This window comes from Sparus aurata, chromosome 12, assembly GCF_900880675.1.
Source record: "Sparus aurata chromosome 12, fSpaAur1.1, whole genome shotgun sequence".
NCBI classification, from domain to species: domain Eukaryota; kingdom Metazoa; phylum Chordata; class Actinopteri; order Spariformes; family Sparidae; genus Sparus; species Sparus aurata.
This window is the reverse complement of record NC_044198.1, coordinates 26615468-26636275: the sequence shown is the minus strand read 5'-3', so window position 1 is coordinate 26636275 and position 20808 is coordinate 26615468. Positions and strand designations below refer to the sequence as shown.

General features: G+C 42.5%; 1 protein-coding gene across 6 annotated transcripts; it reads right to left on the bottom strand.

Annotated features, from left to right (window-relative positions):
• Positions 1-3068: 3068 nt before the first annotated feature.
• sbno1 (strawberry notch homolog 1 (Drosophila)) lies at positions 3069-20380 on the bottom strand. Of its 6 annotated transcripts, none has more exons than XM_030435031.1 (33): positions 20021-20380; positions 17176-17295; positions 16987-17085; positions 16642-16869; positions 16391-16526; positions 15232-15332; positions 15015-15111; positions 14292-14452; positions 13908-14041; positions 13696-13786; positions 13440-13601; positions 12928-13063; positions 12738-12843; positions 12464-12617; positions 12193-12375; positions 11904-12001; positions 11663-11814; positions 11360-11566; positions 11090-11263; positions 10827-10996; positions 10595-10726; positions 9318-9453; positions 9113-9225; positions 8960-9031; positions 8777-8876; positions 8595-8669; positions 8355-8501; positions 8125-8219; positions 7934-8020; positions 7322-7459; positions 7150-7226; positions 6488-6681; positions 3069-5235 (listed from the first exon to the last, which is right to left on the bottom strand). In XM_030435031.1, exons 2-33 carry the CDS (start codon positions 17293-17295, stop codon positions 5093-5095), a joined length of 4218 nt encoding a protein of 1405 aa, XP_030290891.1. In that variant the 5' UTR covers positions 20021-20380; the 3' UTR covers positions 3069-5092. The 6 variants fall into 6 exon arrangements, with proteins under 6 accessions (XP_030290891.1, XP_030290896.1, XP_030290895.1 ...); XM_030435036.1 differs by having other exon boundaries at positions 8792-8876; XM_030435035.1 differs by having other exon boundaries at positions 16391-16523.
• Between the last annotated feature and the right edge of the window lie 428 nt (positions 20381-20808).

Genomic DNA, 20808 nt, shown 5'->3' with positions numbered 1-20808 from the left:
ACATTATAATTTCACTTTTCACACGTTTTGCCACATTAAATTGATTTAATCTGCAATCAGTTTAAAAGAGACACTAATCAGTCAACCTGTAGTTTATTAAACATACAATAAATATGTGTATAGACTTGAAACTCAAGCAGAGACGAATGTTAACTCATGTTGGATCATTTGTCTCGGTTTATAAAATGTTGTGTAATTATAAAAGTTGCAGCTCCGTACCACAAATAAAAGCAGCCGGAGGTAGAAGTATACCAAGCTTTATTGAGCATTGCACTCATCCATGTACAGGTCATGTTGAATATTTGTACAACTCTGTCAGTAGTGCAACTCGTGCAACGACAAAAGAAAAAGAAACAAAACAAAACAAAAAAAAAACAAGTCCTTCAAGTGTTATTCGACTTCAGAGGAGACGATCTGCTGTGGCATTCAAAAAGTTACCAAGTCTGCAGCCCGGCGACGCGACAGACGAAATGAAAACCGAGCCGTGTGTTTTATAGAACGCTCCACATTCAAGTTCAGAGATGTGACGTCCAATCAGAGAGTTTGAGATGTGCTGCAGGGAGAATCTCAGTTTTTGATCCTTTTACAAAGTGTACAAAATGCACATCGGTATGATACAAAGACTTCTTCCCATTTTATTTTTCTTTTACTTGTTTCTGAATGCATCAATCAAGAGCAGAAGAGAATACACAGCTAATAACAAGAACTAATCCACAGGTCGACTTTATAATCATCAGCTCAGGTGTGCAGACTTTGGTCTGAACCTTCCAGTGCAGATCTAGTACGATGCAGTTAGAGGACTGAGGAGGAGGCTGAGGAGGTAACAACTACTCGACAGAAGCGATCGTCCATTTTAATTACAACTCGGCTGGAGAAAGCGGAGGAATCAGGGAGACACGTGCTGTGACGACTGTAAACACAGCGAACCACAGAGCCACAGAGCGACATCACCGAGCAGAGGTATAGAAGAAGGAGCATTCGAGTTTATGGTCATGCATCTCAGATACTTTGTTTTTCCAGAGAGGGTCTTTTGTACGAGTTTAACCCCTGAGCAGAAGTCCATTTAAAAATGCCACAAAATAAAAAACAAAAAAAACATCCGAGCAGAGCACAGCGCTGCAGAAACCGGCTCTGAAACCTGTTTAAAAATCAAGAAGTGATGGTCTTTAATACAGACATGCAGTTCACAGTTCTCACACTTCCTCGGCTGCTTTGCTGTAAATATCTGTTTGGATGACGGTTAGTGTCACAGACATCACAGCTGACATCGAGGTAAAGACCAAAGGTGGTTTTTATTATGTGCAACATTCTCAGGAACACCTGAAGTCGCCTTTGAGGGGTACTAAACATGTAATAAATGGATTGTAAGTCATTCTATCAGTAGTTTTAAAAAGGAACAGTTCACCTCAACATGTAAATCCAGTCATCACCTCTCCTCCTCCTGATGATACAAAGTCAGGTGAAGTCTCGTCAACGTAACATTTCTGGAGCTTCACAGTAAAACAGAGTTGCAGCATTCTGCTGAACACCTGAAGTAGCTGGAGACTCCTCAGGTGTAATCTCCAGAGAGCCCAAACTGTTTAGAAAAGACGTCTTTTACAACCTTTTTAAAAGCTGAAGTCTTCACCGTCGCTGTTGAGCTCAAAGTGTTTGGGTGCGCGAGCTCGACCGCAGATCGTTTTGATTTAAAGAAAAAGAGGCAAGAGGAAACAAACAAACAAACAAACAAACAAACATGGCTGCGCAGCTCCTCCAGAAGTCCAGAGACCCCAAACTGATTGGAAAGACCTTATTTACATCGTTGATATGCAGTCAAGGTGGAGATTTAGATTAAAAAAGGGTGCAAGTAATGTTTTTTAAAATCAATTTGGGATCTCGGAGCTTCTAGACAGTTGGATTACACCAGAAGAGCAGAACACTCAAACTCTGTTTTACTGTGAAGCTCCAGAAATGTTTCGTGGATGACGACACTTCACCTGACTTTATATCATCAGGAGGAGAGGAGGACTTTATATCATCAGGAGGAGGAGAGGAGGACTTTATATCATCAGGAGGAGAGGAGGACTTTATATCATCAGGAGGAGGAGAGGAGGACTTTATATCATCAGGAGGAGGAGAGGAGGACTTTATATCATCAGGAGGAGGAGAGGAGGACTTTATATCATCAGGAGGAGGAGAGGAGGACTTTATATCACCAGGAGGAGGAGAGGAGGACTTTATATCATCAGGAGGAGGAGAGGAGGACTTTATATCATCAGGAGGAGAGGAGGACTTTATATCATCAGGAGGAGGAGAGGAGGACTTTATATCATCGGGAGGAGAGGAGGACTTTATATCATCAGGAGGAGGAGAGGAGGACTTTATATCATCAGGAGGAGGAGAGGAGGACTTTATATCATCAGGAGGAGGAGAGGAGGGCTTTATATCATCAGGAGGAGAGGAGGACTTTATATCAGGAGGAGAGGAGGACTTTATATCATCAGGAGGAGGAGAGGAGGACTTTATATCATCAGGAGGAGAGGAGGACTTTATATCATCAGGAGGAGGAGAGGAGGACTTTATATCATCAGGAGGAGGAGAGGAGGACTTTATATCATCAGGAGGAGGAGAGGAGGACTTTATATCATCAGGAGGAGGAGAGGAGGACTTTATATCATCAGGAGGAGGAGATGAGGACTTTATGTCATCAGGAGGAGGAGAGGAGGACTTTATATCATCGGGAGGAGGAGAGGAGGACTTTATATCCTCAGGAGGAGGAGAGGAGGACTTTATATCATCAGGAGGAGGAGAGGAGGACTTTATATCATCAGGAGGAGGAGAGGAGGACTTTATATCATCAGGAGGAGGAGAGGAGGACTTTATATCATCAGGAGGAGGAGAGGATGACTGGATATTCAGTTTTGGCTCAGCTGTTCCTTTAAGTTTTTGTTAGCTGGATGCTCTTAATGAATGACAAAGAAAAACACAGTTGTAACAATATAAAACAAGTTTCATGTGAGCAGTTGTAACTGTTGATGCATTATAGTGTGCTTGAAAACATTTACTGTAAAAAGGGAGACTTAAAGTTAAAGTGTGACCACTGCTTCATCTGTGATGAAATGTCTGAAAAGAAAACGCCTGGTTACACAAACTTACTGTTTCAATATTTATCTTTGGGAAACATTTTTCTTTAAATAGAAACCAGCGGAGAGTGGACGCTAAAATAACCAAATCTTTTCCATCAGTGCTTTTGTTTAAGGCGCCTGACTGCAGCAGCTGTTTGTACTGATACTGAGGGAAATGTGACAAAACTCCCCTGCTGTTAAACGATCCGTTCAGTCGGTCTTAAAAACACTGAAACCGGTTAGAATTCCTGTCGTTCCTCCTGTTCAAAACAGCCATTTAGAGATGAATGTGTTCACTGTGTCACTGTCCTCATTCTGTGTAATTCTGTGTCTGAGTTAATCACGAGTCAATACGAGGTTCAGCAGTCTGAGACGAATCATGTCGGGTTTTCTTTTACGACTCAACTTAACAGGGAATCTTGTACTAAAATGAATTTAGAGATCCACTTCATCTCAGATTACTGGAGCGTCACAGTGAGTCCAGATTAACTTTTAAATACGTTTTAAAATAAATACAACAGTGGATTTTGTCCTCCATCTCTTCAGGGTCAGTATGAACCAGAGGAATTATAACAGAAGGAAAATGAGGGTCGGACCATTAATTCCTAAAAAAGCCACATTCTTCCGATAACAAATTAACAAACAGCATCATACTGAAGTTCTGTAGCGCTGCAGAGACGCCCTGGACAAACACTTTTCTTCACCAGATCTCAGAGGACATTTTTGTTTGGCAAAAATAATCATATTGCGATCGTAGTTTTCTTTTTACCACATCGTGCAGCCCTACAAGACCAGTTAGAAAAACTGTGAATCTGTCCTTTAATGTTACTCAAACAAAAAGAAAGTGTGATTAATGTGAGAGCCATGTGCAAAAAAAAAAAAAAAAAAAGGAGGAAAGAGAGAAAGACAAACTTGTCTGATTACGATGTTTGTGGATTCTCACAATGAAGAAATTTTTGGGCTTTGTCGTCGCTGCGAGCGAATACAGGAAACAAGAACTGATCAGGAACTCAAGTTCTGCATCACTTCTTCTACTTTAGAGAACTGATTCTTTCTCTACATTAGTGCTGAATCATGTCAGAGGAGCAACCAACTGACAGTTTTCATCATATATTAATATCAGATTGTATTTAAGCATTAAATGTCCACTTATTAAAGGGTAAATCCAACAAATTATCACATTCGTGTGTGTTTTCATGTGAGAAGAGTCGTATAAAGCCTGCTGTGGCTCCAGAGGAAGCTGCTGCGAGTTCCTCCAGTGATGTCACTCAGCTGCTAAGATGCATCTTGGGTAATGTAGGCACTGGGTTTTCACTGTAGGCAGCTTCCTTTGTAGCCAAAAAAGACTTTATAGTGTTTCTACAGACCTGTAAACACACTGTAATGTGTCAAACTGGTGGATTTACCCTTTAAAGAATCAAGCTAGTTCTCAGACGTTTTTCTTTTCTCCAATTCTGATTTTTATTATTTAGATCTCAGACTTTCAGAGACACGCCACCTTTGATCTGAACCAAGAGAAAGTCTTTGCTTCACACCAGGTAGTCCGGACTAAACATCTTAACGTGGGTGAGGAGTGGAGAACTCGACAGCCACGAGAACAACGCGCCCTCTAAAAAGGTTCCAACTCGATCAATATATCAACAAATCTTTTCACTCTGAATGTCAGAGGACAAAACGTCACCCGTCAAATCTCTCTAGGTGAGAACAAGAGTCTCTGGAGATTTAAAAAAACAAAAAAACAAAAGGAAACCCTGAAATCTTTTCTCTGTACAACCACAGCTTTACATCTGAGGATCGTCACAGCTCGGTGTGACACCTCCGACCCTCAGAGACATTAGGGGGGCGTGAGGGTGCAGAACAAGGGGGACAGCGGTCCTGGAGCCTGCAGTGCAGAGAGAGACTTATGAGTCAGATCCCTTCAGACCGGGATGTGAGCTCGAGGGGGTGGAGATGGGATCGACGCCCATGAAGCCGAGCGGTCCGCCTCACTATGTGTTGGGTGCGTGACTGAAACTCTGAGGGTGGAGCTGCTGCCGTTTCTGCTGCTCCTGCACAGCGAGCTGCTGGCTCTGGTCCGATGTTGACAGCTTGTTAATTAATGCAGACACACAGTTCGCTGGAATGATCAGTCCTGTGGATGAAAGAGACGAGCCTGTGAGACCGAGGATGTTGACATTTACAGCACAAAGTAAAAAGGAAAGGGTCTGATATTTTGGGAAATGGCTGATCGACTTTGTGGTGAGCGAGAGAGGAGAAGATCAATCTCACAGTCACGTCTGTACGGTGAATATGAAGCTGGAAACTCAGACCATTCAATTTTGTTCAATGAATTCAAAAGTAAGTAATTTTTCAATTCTGCAGGCAAAGCGGCGACCTTCTGGTTTTGCTCTCCACTAACTTAATGAAAATAAAATTATTTAATCTTGCTCTTCGAGTCTTTCCAAATGTTATCGAACCAAATGAATCAAATTCTGATAGTGAAACAAGTCACTGTGCGCTTGTTTTACAGCTGCTTCTGTTCTTGCCGTTTTCCCGTCACACATCCGTCGACCTGGCTCTACTCTGTTTGACACGCCACGGCAGGGATTTGCATTTCCACCACAGCTGAGCTACCTGCTTCAAGGTGTGTCTTAAACCAATAAAGTGCTCATGTCTCCAGTGAAACAGCAAAACTCAGCAGACGTCTGAACAAACAGGACGAGAGATTCAGTTCAAAGCTACAGAAGTACTGAGAGGTGAACACACTGACTTTTAAAAACCTCTTTCTCTCTGGTTTCCTGCACAGACATGAGCTGAGTATTGATCTGCAACACACACACTTGTTTGAGGAGGAGACGGTGCTCGTTACGGGACGGCCGCGGTCTGTTTAACGGCTCGGCTTTACTCCGTTACAGGTCCATCGTGGACGCAGCTCGGCTCAATTTGGAGCTGTAAAACTGCCGATGTAAAACCCAATCAGCGCTGCTCAGAGCGTCAATATTTGATGAGTTGGGAATGAGTCTCTATAAGATCTTTTTGCGAGCAAAGTTGATTTTTAACTCAACAAAAAAGAAAAAAATCTGGATCTCGCTTTAAGTTTATAGATGTATAACATCCTCTGACAGCCCAGCAAATGAAACACTTTTTAATGCCCTCTGAGGGCCTTTTTAGAGGGAAATCAATTAAATGCTTTTAAGTTTTGAAGACCTGCCGACATTCTGAACATGTTGCGTTGGACAGGGAGTGATGAAGAGAGCTGAAAGTGGCCTTACGCTCCAAAACAGGATCATGAGGATTTAGAGGCAAGATCGATCTTTTCATCCCAACTCTCGGGAAGAAATCCCATTAGCATATTTCCCAAAGTGTCAAACTATTTCTTTAGGAGCAGCCGCCTTTCAACTTACCGACTATCCTCTGTCCATCTTCTGTTCTGAGGCGGACGATCTGCACCTTCACATTGGCTCCGCTGACGGGAGTGAGCACCAGCTCCACCTCGTTCCACACGCTGAGCACCGAGCCACACAGCACGTAGTACGTCCTGCAGCGGAGTCCGACTTCACACTGCAGACCCACAGACGCCTTCTTACAGTTCCCCCGCCTGTGGAACCACACGAAAGGCAAGATTGAATCAAACATATTCTAAGATGAGTGATTTATGTCAACAGTGAGGCTAAAAAGGATAAAGCTGGTGATATTCTGTATTTGTTAGCGTCAACAAATCCCAAACCTTTCAGGAAATTCTGAAGTAAATCTTTAAATACAGTTTTTAAAGTCAAACAGGAGGAAATAGTGCATTTGTTGGGGACTACTTTCAGTGGCGGATTGATCATCATTTGATGCTCTAGTGAGTATTTGTGGCAGGAGGACGTGTGTGTGTGGGATTATGTCAACATAAACTACATTGTGTGTGTTCACTGTATTAAAAAGGAACTACATTGTGACTCATTGATGTGTTTTTAATAGATTTTGGAGGAAGAGGATTTATCGTGGTTTGAGATACACACAATAAATGTGTTATTAGCTCCTGTCAGCGTTGGTGTTTCCCTGAGATCTGAAGTACACGTACCAATACGCATGAGAGCAGATTAGTGCTGACGACTTGTACTGGTCAGTCCAGTGCTGCTTGGCGTCGTCTGATAAGACCTAGCCGCAAAAAAGGTAAATAAAAGTTATGATTCACCATGTAAATCATTAAATGTTCTTCTCATATCACGCTCAATAAAAGAAAGTTGTGTAACCTTTTTAAACTTCTTCTTGATGTCGGCGTACGTCTCCAGTTTGAGCTGCCGGCCCGTGTTCGGCCGGTACACCAGGAACAGCCTCTTCTTGGCGTTCACCTCTTTGACCAGGATGGCCGTTTTCTTGTTGTTCCTCATCTGAAAATGAAATACATGTTGGACTTAAAGGGCACTCGTCTGATTGTAAATATACAGATCTGTTCTCATCACAGACAGCACTTCTAAATCTGAGAAACAGATGTATTAAATGTCTTCTGTGGCTCTCTATGAACAGAGTTTAATAATAAAATGGTCTAACAGTTTCTTCCCTCCTCTCTGACGGTGAAACAAACAAAACAAGACATCTGATGACGACCTTATTGGGCTCCAGGAAACATGATCGACATCTTTTACCATTTTCAGACATTTTACGGTCTAAAAAACAAGTCGACTCTTTGAGAAAGTAATATGATGATTAATCAGCAATGAAAATAATCATTATTTGCAGCCCTACACATGTATCGACTGGGTGTAATCATCCGTGGTCTTCTTGTAAGTAGCGGGACAATCCTGGTTCATTATTACATTAAACACGGCTCACGATGCAGATTCCATCACCTGTATTTCTCGTACCTGTACATAGAAGCCGTCATCTGGTCCGTTCTGTTCTGCCCATGCATGCGTCGCCTCCTCCCAGGACATCCCTCTCTCCACACTCACCTGTGAAGAGACACACACAGGTATAAAGTCAGGTAACGCTGCTGCGATGCAACCATATCTTATGCAGGAAGGTCAGAATGGTGTTTAAATAAAAACGAACATACGGTGTAGAGCTCCACATGTCCAGATGTGGTGTAGCCCGGTGTGAGGAACTTCCTGCAGTCCACCTTCTTCACCTTCTCATCACCAGAGCCCAGATCTAATACATGACATGAGACAAAGATCTTCACTAATAGTTGACACCTTTAAGATTAAACCAAAGAACCTCCGTCCCCGTTTAGCTTCTGTATTTGTGAAAACTGAAGAAAAAAACACTGAATAAAGACCGACTTACCGAGAATGCCCATGTCGTATCTGCCGTTCTTCTTGGCCTCCTGGATGACGGCTCCCAGCGTGTCAGCGAAGTACTGGAACAAGGCGTTCTGCTGGTGGACCTCCATGCCCAAAATACGGTTCAGGAACTTCCCAATGTTGTTGTAGTCTGTGGCAGCAACACAGAGCGCGTATTAGATCCATGTGAACACACATTAGACAGCAAGAAACAACTGCAGTGTCACAATTCTAAAAAAATCACCTTTGTCCAGTGAGAGTGTGCCAGATCTGTCCTCCACATTTATGAGCCCCACACCTATCAATCCTTTTTGAATTTCTAGAGAAGAGATATACTTTTATTACTCGGAGGCAGAGATGACTATTGATAAATAACAACAACAACAAAATACAGAGATCAATACAGTAATCTAACACAAGTCATACCTTTGAAGAAATCACCTTTAAAGTCAGCGGGCGGAGACACTAACGGGGAGTCGAGCTTTACGATCGACTTCATCACAATTTCCAGAGCGTTTCTGCCGTACTGAAGCAAAGACGAACATGAGTGAGTTACTGCGAATCAATAAAACTATTAGAACTTCTCAGACAAATGTTTGATGTTCTTACTTTGTTGTCAAAATTAAACCTGCTCAGATCTCGAGTTTCTGTTGCTCTCCTGTCTCCGTGAGTGAGAGCTCCCTGTACAACAGAAACGTAACAGTTAATTACCTTTTGTAAAAATTAGAAGAAAGACATGTTTTACGTTCAGTTGGTTCTCACCAGGCTCTCGAGTCTTTTGGCTACGATGGAAGCAAATCTCTGCTCTCCTGCCAGCTCTGATATGAGGAAGACGTATTCTGGAGCCGTGACCTGGTTCGACCTGTGAGTTCTCCCTGTGAGCAAACAAACAAGAGCAGAAGGTTTGGTGTATTTTCTAACCCGAACCCAATTCAAGAAGGACCACGAGGGTTAAATATCTACTGACCGAACTGCTGTATCGCTCTGTCTGCGCTCCACGGCAGCTCCAGTGTCATGTGGACTCTCCGTCGCTGGTTCTTCACTCGACGATCGGCCTGCAGCGAGATACCTGAGCTGGCAGCTTCTGAAATGATGGCAATGTTCTGGATAGAAGGAAAAGAAAGACATTTAAGACATAAAGTCCCCGAGCCCTGTCTGCAGATTGTTAGAACAGCGAGTGGGAAATGAAATCGCTGTTGGCTGCACACAGTAACAGATTATCAGCCTGAGCACAGATTCATTGAAGCAAACTGGTTTGTTACAACTAAAAAGGTGTACTGGGTCTCACTTTCAGGAAAAAAATATTGATCCTTTGGCCCAAATCAACTAAACTTTGGGTGTGAAATGACTAATGACTGGGGCTGTAACGATACACATATCGAAGCTGAAATCGCGACACTCAGATCCACAAACCTGTCTCGAGCTGTGAGAAGGCGGAATCGCGACACAACTTCCAGTCCAGATCAGCACTATGAGCTGTAAGTAACACCACATTAACACCGCAGCGGTCGTTCGCCAATTCTCCGCTGTTGTTCGTTCACACAGAGAGAAACACCGCTGTAAAGACGAACTGCAGCGTAATTCAAACAGAAAGCCGGCACTGCGGCTCCTAAAGAGACGTGACGGTACACGTCATGATGATGACGTGTGCGTGTTTTCAAGGGGTTTCCCCGGCGCTCCCCTGTCAATCAAAACCGATGGAGACTGTCTTCCGGGGTAATGTTCACTGAAGTCTCGGTCCGGAGGGCTGACCGTCGGAGATTTTTTTCATCAGAAACACTCGGTGAGGTTTTTTTTGCTGGTGACAGACGCTGTGTATCGGGCAGAAATGTGACGAGGAGTCTGTAGGACGGGCGGGAGGAAGGACGCTTCTCCACGTACAGCTGCGGTATTTTTAACTTGTTGCCAAAGACGGTTACAGTTACTACATTACCTTCGTTTGGTTCTGTAACGTTGTTCTGTGGGACATTTCTCTGTATTAAGTTGAGTGAGGGATCTGTGCAGTTAACAGACCATCAGATAGACACGCCCTCCACAATACTGCACCTCTGATACTATCAGACAAGTATCATATACGTAAGTTATTGAAATGTTACATGAATAAAATGTTTAATTTATAAGGAAAAAAAAAATATCGAGGTTTGTAGCGAACTGCGGGTCAAAAATCGTGATACAAACCAAATGGTGAGTTTGGTGTATCGTTACATGACTACTGATTCAAATTCCACAATAACTTTTTCTTACCTTTTCTCCATCCATGAACCTCTGCTTCTCTGTGAGATTGAGGATTTCCACCGGGACGTCGAGCTCAGAGCGAGATTCATACGTGATGCTGCCATCGTCATTACTGACCACGCGACCTTTGCGGCCGGTCATCTGAAGCCCAGGTGCAGAAACAGAGGTGAGTTAAGATGCAAACAAAAACACTGAGCCCGCTTTAAAAAAGAGACAGCTAAACAAGAATACGTTTTCATACCTCAGCTACATTCTCAGGTCCTCCCAGTTCGTCGATGAGCTCGTCCAGCGTGTTGGGCGGCAGCTCTTCAGCGACCTCCTCCAGCTGATCCAGCAGTTCTCGCTTCATTTTCTGGGCATGCTCCACTGCGTCGTCTCCCGTTACGTAGCTATCCTGACTCTCTGCTTTGACTTTAGAACAAGTAAAGACATGACATTCATTAACACTCAGATGGCTCAATCAGAGTGTTGTAATACTGCTCAGCCGTGTGGCAACATGCTCACCTATCGCAGGTGCGCTGGGGGGGATAACAGGGGCAGTGAAAGCAGGCCTGGTGGAGCCCAGCCCAGAGGCTAACAAGGCACTTTGAATGGAGTCTGGATCGATACTCCCCCTTCTCTTTTTCTTCTTCTTCTTCTCTTTTCCTTTCTTTGGTTCTTTTCTGATGAGCCATGGATCTGATGCAGACGAACACAGAAAGTGTTGCTGTTAGCACCGAGTTGGATATAAAAACATCTTAACTTCACTTTGACAACCTTCCTCAGAAGTCTCACCGTCTTCTCCATCGTCATCAGACTCGTCTCTGAATGGGTTGAAATCGTCGTCTTCGTCCGCTGAGCTGACGGACTTGAAGCTGTCGTCGCTGTCTTTACCCGACTCTCGGTCCGACTCCTCTGATTGGCTCTCGTCGGAGCTGGTACCTGACAGACCGCCGTGCTTGCGAGGCTTCTTCTTCTGCTGCTGCTTTTTGACCTCTGAACCTGGAAACATGATCAGAGAGTGAAGAATAATGTTTGAACCGAAAGGACAGACTGAGATTTAAATAATCTCACTATTATCTGAAAGGGTCTTATTACCTTTTCTTTTCTTTCCCTTCTGTTCTTGCTGCGCTGCCGTTTCACATGGAGAAGGCGTCTTCTTGGCTGAGAGGTCGATACCCAACAGGCTGTACAGCTTCTGTCTGTCAGGAGCTGGAAAGTGCTTCTCAATCAGGGACTGCAGCACACCCCTGCAGCACAACACAATGTGTTACAGTGACACACAATTACAAACAGGATAACGAAGGTGTGAGAGAAATCATCTGCAGCCTGTACGTACTTTGCAGTCGACACAAAGTCGTTGAGCTCTCCTCCTCCTTCCTCCAGAGCCTCCAGTGTTCTTGCTTCTCCGGTGGACTGAAGACCGATCACCACACACTGCAGAGGAAACAGCTCGTCAGTATTTTTAACAAAGACACTGACGAACAATGTATAGTCTCGGGGATGGTTTGACTTAAAACATTTAGAAACCCCAACACATAAGTGCAACTAGGTCTTCCACAAACTGAGATCTCAATTAAATAAAATCTGCAGCCTCAAATCTTGTCATATTTCAACATTAGTCCCACCTTTCCGTTCTGGACCTCCTCTCTGGCGAGCTGGACCACTCTGCGGACTTTGGAGGCGATGCAGAGGTATTTGAAGAACCTCTGGTGAGCCGACCAGAACTGGCCCCACATGGACTTCTTCATGCGCTGCTCTGCGTCCATCAGGTTCGCAGCCTGCTGGAACTTCTCACGTGCACTCACCCACTGAGAGAACCAGGAGAACATAATTCATTTATAAACGGAACTTGTACATTTCCAATAAATGTCTACACACTTGTTTTTATTCGCTTACCATCCTCACTGACTTGTTGTACATGTGGATGTATTTCTGAGACAGGGGAACCTCCTCAATCTTGAAAGTTACACCTGTGAAACTCAACTGCCTCGCGATGTACATCCCCCTCAGTTTCATGTCCATAGCGACTATCTCCATGGCGCCGACACCTCTGAAAGTTAGGAGCAAAAAACAAACATTAGGACTTGTTCCGCTCGCCACACGTCAAGCCTTCAGGCATCAATTCCCCTCTTGAGAAAAATGTGTTTCACCTGCTCAGAGAGACATTTACCTGCGCTCAACAGCTTGGATAAAGTTGCCAAATTCTCTGAAGGGAGTTTTGGCGCCCCAGATGCCCAAACGATTCATATAGGCCATATTTCGCGGTTCAGAGGCACCTGACAAGGAAAAGGTACATTTTAGTACAATTTAGATCGACAATCCCTTCAAAAAGCAGATCTCATGTGATTCTCTCTACTGACCTGTAGCACTTGCATACACGACCCGAGCTTTGGGGAGTTTGTTCTGCAGTTCCAACACGGCAAGTCCAGTTTTTGTGGGTTTGGATGATCCGACCGGACACACATTTTTGGCTTTGTGACACTCGTCATATACAATCTAAAGACATCTGGTTGAGGAAAGTAATCACACTTCTTAAAAAGCAGAAGGTCTACAAGGATCTTGTTCAAATAACTTCAATTCAGTAAAGACACTCGAGGTGAAAACACGTCTTCTCTGAGACGAGTGGAAACAAAGTGTGAAAAATAAACACAATACACATTTGTAAATCATTGTAAATGGGTCACAAACCAACCATGAACCTCCCAGTTAAGCTCAAGGGATTTTTAAAAAGAAATAATGCACAAAATTCTGTTAAATTCATGAACAAACACTCATACACTGATGGCAGAGGCTGCGTGCAACGTGCCAACTGCTCATCAGGAGAAATTTGTGGTTCAGCATCGAGGGAACTGATGTTTCCCTGAAAGGATACGACTCCGTCAAAGTCCTCCCCGCACCAGTGGAGGAGCTGCTGAAACCTGGTCTTGTACTTCCCTCCTGATTGGCTCTCGCCTATCAACGAAGAGTAGGTGGCGAATATCACACCTTTCTTCACACTCCCATTGTGTTTTGAAGAGATTTTTCCATATTTAAACTGAAAATATAAAAGTGGAATTGAGTCACACATTGACATAAAGAAGCCAGTGAACTCTTCTTGTTTGCATCCTCGTATCATGAACACATCTTACCTTGTTGAGCGAGTGAACCTGGATGTTTTTGGCTCCGATATCTCTTAAATCCCTTTCAGCGTCGTACTTTAAGTCATTTGAGACACTGAACCTGAAAGAAGAGGAGAAGATATAAGTGATACCGTCGAGGTGATTCTGTGTATTTATCTGGAAGGTGATAAATTGTAATTCCTTGCATTGAATACAACATTTAAAGGATTCAGTGTATGTACCAAAGTGATCTCTTCCTGCCCAACAGGTAATTCTCGTAGATGATCCCAGCAATCGTCCGGCCTTTCCCCACACCAGCTCCATCGCCGATCAAATAGGCAGCTCGGTCACCGCCAGGGAGGAATGTCTCATGTTGCTGCAGGAAACAAAAGACACATGTTAAGTGTTTACCTGCAGTGTCGGCCTCACTCTAAAATGTATTTAAGTTCATTAAGTTCATTAAGTTTAAGAGTCATGAGATCAGATTCTGTTGTGAAATGTACTGTGCTTTTTGGATGGTACTTTTCTTGAGTATTTCTAATTTCTGGCACATTTTATCATAGTTATCTTTGCATTTCTCAACTGTACTGTTACTCTACTTGTTGTGAGAAAACTAACATGTTTACCTGAGCAGCGTATGTGATGGCTTCCAGCTGCAGAGCCGACAGGCAGCCACGATCGATGGTTTCTTCTGGGATGGACAATCTGTACCAAACATCTGGAGGATTGACACTGGACAGGGAACTGGTCTCCACCACAGGGTCGGGATGCCGCAGACCAACTTTTACTGCGATGACAAATTGACCGGTCAGTCGTTCAGGAAATTAACACCAGCAGACCGAGTTTGTTTGATTTGGGAGCCATCGATCAAGACTGAAGCTGCACGACTGTTATCACTCAGTCCATTTTCATTAGGCCTCAGCGCAGCGCTGCTCTGCAATCGCTTTCACAGCGGTCGGTAAACAAATACATGTCTACACCTCCCTGTTACATATACATACATTTTCCAGATCTCTGTTGTGGCTTCATGAGATCAGGATTCAAAATATTCTGCACTATAAAACCAACATTGTTAAGCTAAAGCTGAGCATTCAAGTAATTGTCAACTACGCAGTTAATCCGGCTTCTTCAATGTGAAGATTTTCTGGTTTCTTATCTCCTCTATGTCGGTTCACTGAATATCTTCCGGTTGTGGATAAAACAAGATATCCGAGGACGTCGTCTTGGGCTTCAGGAAACACTGATCAACATTTTTAGCTTTTCAATAAACCAGAAACAACCAGTCGATTAGGAAAATCCAAAGATCAACAACAACAAAAATAATAGTTTGTAGCAGCAGTCGCACTTACATTTCATTGGCATGTACTCTGCGTACGTTTCTGCGTGACCCAGCTCATCTTCCTCTTCCTCCTCGGGCTCGTCTTCCTCCTTCATCCCTGGGAGTTTCTGTAGACGCATCAACATAATGAGACGCCACATTCTCCTAAACATCTCCTGAAACGGTCTTTATCATACTGACATTTAACTGAACTGAGCATCTTTCCTTCACAATGATATAATAATTACCATCGGATGTGTGAAGTTGTGCATTTTAATGTTGTCATTGATCCAGATCCTGGCAGCATCTTTTCCAAAAACTTCTTTCTTGACTCCGTTGTTCATTTCACCTGAAACACCACAGAGACCAGAGATGTTACTGAAGCAGTTCAGGTTTCTGACACACTGACATGTTTGAATTTAATTTTTTTGAGGCAACTGCTGAATCTCAGCTTTCCTTTCCCTTTTCCTCATCTCATAATTAAGTAAATGACAGTGAATTTTAGAGCCGCAGTTACAGAAAATGAATCAATTCTAATATTCTTTATGCACAAATGCTAAATATTAACTTCCAAAGTGTCTTAACTGCGAGAATTATCTGATGAGTGATGCTTTTCTTCTTGTAATGTGATAATCACCTCAATATCTTTGGATTATGGACTGCTGATGTGACTTACAAAATTATGTACATTTATCATCATTTTCATACACATCGTGTGCCAGTGATAATAACCATCACCTTAATTGAGCAATAATATAATTGTTAGCTTGTGCATTTATTAAAAAAAGATGCAGATCAGACAAAGAACAGTTTAGAAATTCTCATTAAGTTTTATGTTTCAATGTAATAAAGAAAGTGGATCAGCGAGAGCCCGCGGCGTCATGAAATATTTAAAATTAGTCAGAGCTGTAACACACGACACTGTACTTTAATTTAAACATAGTAAGTCATCGTTTTCTCTTTATTTTAAAGTTATATTTTCTTACTACTCAGTTTCACTTGAAGAGGAGTAAGGACGACCTGCTTTGCTTTGACTAAACATAAATGGAAAGTCGTAAATGCTCTCTGCTCTCATTTAAACCAGAAATATTTATGATATCATCAACTAACTGAAAAACCTGAAGGACACATCTGGAGAGCAGAACCCGCGAAGAATTAACACCAAAGTTTACAGCTTTTAGCTCATTATTTTGATTCTCCGGGCCGTATAGGAAATCCACAGTTCCTAAAACCTGAATAAATATCTTATAAGAGTCCCAAAATGGAACGATGAAAAACATTTATCACATTTGCTTGCTTAATATTCATTAGAAATGGAAGATATTAATAGTGCTCAGCCCTAATGAATAAAACAAACACCTATCTGACTGCATATTTATATTAAACCAAACAATATCAATAAATGACCTGTTGCCGTTGCCGTTGCCACTGGCGTCGTGATGTCAGGTGGAGGCTTCAGCTTCATGAGCTCCATCAGACTGTTGCCCTTTGGACCGGTGCTCTTCACATTGCCGGTCCGAAGGAGGTCTTTCAACTGAATCTGCTAAAAAAGGAATAATACAACGCATGATGAGCTAAAACCAGCAGAAATACTTTTGTGCTGTCCTCTGATTTCACGACGATTCTGAGGATGGAAAAGATGTTTTTCATAAACGTACCTGATCTCTGTTTGAAGGCACTACTGTGGACACTGAAGGAGGAATACTTGTGGAGGAGGGGGTCGAGGAACCTCGCAGGGCTGAGTTAGCAACATGGACCACCTTGGTGACAGTTATGGTGTGTTTGATATTGTTCGCGGCTGATTGTTTGGTCACGACAGTTCCAAGTGACGGCAACTGATTCAGCTGATTTAAGACAAACGTGGTGGTTGATGGCTGAGGTTTGTGCTGTTGGAGACATTAGGCAGACAGAAAAGTGGATTTTAATACCACAAGACGAAGCATTAGGAGCATTATCACATTGTGTGTTCAATAATTAATTAACTTAATGTTCTGTAGTCTCACCCTGATAGTAACTATAGGGACTGAAGCTGCAGGCTCCATTCGAGCAACGTCCACCGACTCTGCGCCCACGCCAACATCCAGGGCACTGATGGAGATAGACTGGAAGGGGAACAGAAAACAGAACATTTACATATAGCTATGAAAATATCAATAAATCACTTATAGAACCAGAGCTGAATTTAATCTTACTTGTTGGGCTGTAGAGGGCTGTGCAACATCCTGAGCATCAACGTCAAACAGGCCAATATCATTGGGGCAAATGCCGCTCTCACTCAGAGCAGCGAGAAGCAAATCCTGTCCAGGATCCATCTGCAAGACAAACACACGCATCCGACCTTTAATGTCTTTGATTTACACTGCTGACAATATTTGTTCTTAAATAAAAATGGTAGGAGATTAATCAATTAGTTGGTCAAAATAAAATACATCGTACATATATACAGATAATTTGCAGTTTCCAGTCTCTCAAATGTGATAATCCAACTTTATTTATTGTGCATATTATTAGATTAAAGCTCTCATAAATATCCACTGAGATTCAAGAACTTCCTTCTGGGTCAGTAAAGTTATATCTTACCAATAACTGACAACAGAAATATTTTCTACGCTTCACTGTGGAGGTAGTTATTGAATGCACACCCGGGATAAGGAAGTTTATCTGCCGACCCATTTCTACTGTAAACTTAATGATTGAATCAAATAACATTTTGTTCTGTGTTGTTGTTATTTACGACTGTCGGGAAAACAGAAACAATCTTATTGTCTTTGCAACAGTTGTGTCAACAATAAATACCACCAACAGCTGTCTGTCAGCACTTTAAATAAAGACGTGTGAAGACGTTTAATATAGCTTTGAGATAATGCAGCATAAAAACAATAACTTTATGTAGATATGACTCAACTTCAAATGTGACAATGACATATTAAGAGAACTACACAGTTGTCTGCTATTTTCAAAGAACTCTTAGCTTTTCACAACATAATGTGACCTTTGGGAGTTCAAGGTTACATCGCCGACTTATTCCCAAATCAAGTTACTTTTATTGTCCAGTGTGTCCAAAAAGACTCATCTCTGCTGACATCGCTAGCAAACAAGCACGTCTATAATCAAACTCTAATACTTTAAATGTTAGAGGATAAAAGATATATAGATGATACATTTAGAGGTTTATAAAATCTAACACAGCAAGCGGCATTTAGCGTCTTAAAAAATGGTTTCAGTCCACAAACAAACAAACAAACAAACAAAAAGACTTGTTTAGGTTTCAGGCAGGAGGGAAAATATGAGTTTTAACACAGCAAATCTTCTCAGAGCTATGAAATATTTCATCATCCATCTTTGCTCACTATAACTTAGTCCGTCTTATCTACAGCTGTGCATTAACTACACGTTATGATCTTTTTAAAATCCCAAAATGTTAAATCAGTCATTAGTAGGAGATAATTATTAGTTATTGGCTTAAAAAAAAATTCAATGTGCATCCCGTTAATCCTACTGTTAACTTTAACAGCAATGAATGAAAACATGCAATGGTACAAGTTTACAAAGTAAAACTAACACAATAATGTGATTATAATGAAATGCATGAACCAAAAATCACAATTACAACCCACATGTACAGCACATGTGTGGAATCACATAAGGAATGCCACTGAAAGCCAAAACCAGTTTTCAGATGAAAAACAAGCAGGCGATACGTTTTTATATCTGGTACAAAAATATCAAACTTTAACAAACACACAGGTGAAGTTATTTCGATCTAATCCGAACTCAAATATTCAAAGTTCACCTCGCTGTATCTCCTGCTGCACCGCACGCCCGAAAAAAATGAAATAATACCGAAAAAATGCAAGTTAACAGTGTGATAACTTCATTCAGTTAAAAATGATGCTAACGACAGAAGAATACAAGTTATCCATGTTTCAGAAGCAGCGTCTCCACAACCGCTCTGGTTCGAGACGGGCTCCAAAGTGACCCAAAACAAAACACGTGTTTGCTCCACTGTGGTGTTCAACTTCCTGCTCCCTCTGACTCAACGTAGCTTCCCCTCCACCCGCCCCTCGACTCCTCGTTAGCTCAGCTGGTTAATAATTATATTAAAAACACAACACCAACCATGTAGAATCGGAACAAACACGCCAATTGTCAATAAAGCTAACGTTAATTCGCGGTTGCTAACACTCGACTGGACACTGTCGCACCGGAGGAACTGGCCTGGTTAGACCAGGGTGACACAGCTTAGCTCTGCTAGCTTGCTCACTCACTCACTAACCGAAAGCTAACGCACTGAACTCAAAGACACTTTCACATTCATGTCAGCGACACGACAGGCAACGTTAAGCTACGCATCTACGAACTAACAGAGGGAAGCTAACATAGCTAATGAGAAACACTAAGCAGCTATAAGATTAGAGCTGTAAGATTAAGAGAGGAATCTGTTAAATGTCAGTAACGGTAACCACGGAGACTTACTTGTTCTCACGAATGTCAGAAGCTTTTAACGTTATCCCCTTTTTGTTCCTCACACACATGAACATGCGTTCATCACCTCAGGGTTGCTTCTTTCTTTCTAACTTATTCTCTCATTGAGTTTAAGTGCACGTTTTGTTAGAAACACAACGAGTTTTGTAAGCTAGCTTGTTACGTTGCTGCTGCCTGATCTTGATTACAAGTTCCTAATAAATGACGTTAGCACGCTCTCACAGCACTAACACCGAATTTACAAAACACCACCTTCACCTGGGTGTCACCGTGTGTCCTTCCCGACCTAATCCACAGCTGCAGGGCACGGCAGGTGTCTTAGCTAACTGCCCCTCGCATTGTTGTGATGTTGTTAACGGGGCTCTCACGCACTGTGTCATTGCTGTCGCTAGCTAACATTAGCAACGCGGAGCGAGCTAGCGTTTAACGGCTGCCCCAGCCTCAAATACCAAATAAACAATTTAACATTTCCGTAAAGTATCAGCGCAAGTTTGCGTCGTTAACGACAGAGGTGTCGGTATTAAAGTGGCTCCCACGCTGTAGTCAACTTACTTGACAGCTGAACGCGCGCTCCGGCTCGCAGTCGGCAGCGATCAGTAGTTGGGGTTTGTTGTCCTCTTCGCTCCGCCGCGCTCACGCCATCTTTTTATCAAATGCTCAGCCGCATGCTGGTCACGTGACGTGCAGGCCGACAGCGGGCGTTTTTGCCGTCAAACTCCTCGACGAGCCTCGATGAAAACGGGTCTGCGAGCAGCTGCAGGGCGTCCCTCCACCACAATAAAGCCACACAAGCGAGAAATTTAGCATTTCTAAAAGGTTAGCACAAACGACAAACATAGCAGAGTCAGCGAGCTAATACAACATCACGTGACCCCGCGAAGTCTCGGCAGGAAGTGACGTCGAGACAAATTCTTCTTCGCTGTCCTCTTCCTTTTTTTTTCTTCTTCTTCTGCTTCTGCTTTTCATCCTTTGTCATAGTGAACTGTTTATTTTATTATTCAACAAGGCGAATATAAACAGATCAAACTTCGTCATCTTTAAATTCTTTGAGAACATAATTTCTCCTGATTGGGTCAGAAAAACATTCTAATAACCTTGGTGGTGCATTTATTGTCATGCAGATCAATTCCTTCTAATTACAGCTGTCTTAGTCCAAGAGGGAATATCTGAATACAAAATGTCTTCTGTCACCTTTATTGCCTTACTGTATTTGTTTGATAAGAAATGACTGAACATCAACATATTTTTGTAAGAATACCTGATTACTATTGTAAATATTACATTTCTGATGTTGAATTTCTTCTTCTTTATAACTACACAGTGCCCCTTTAACTAAAAAG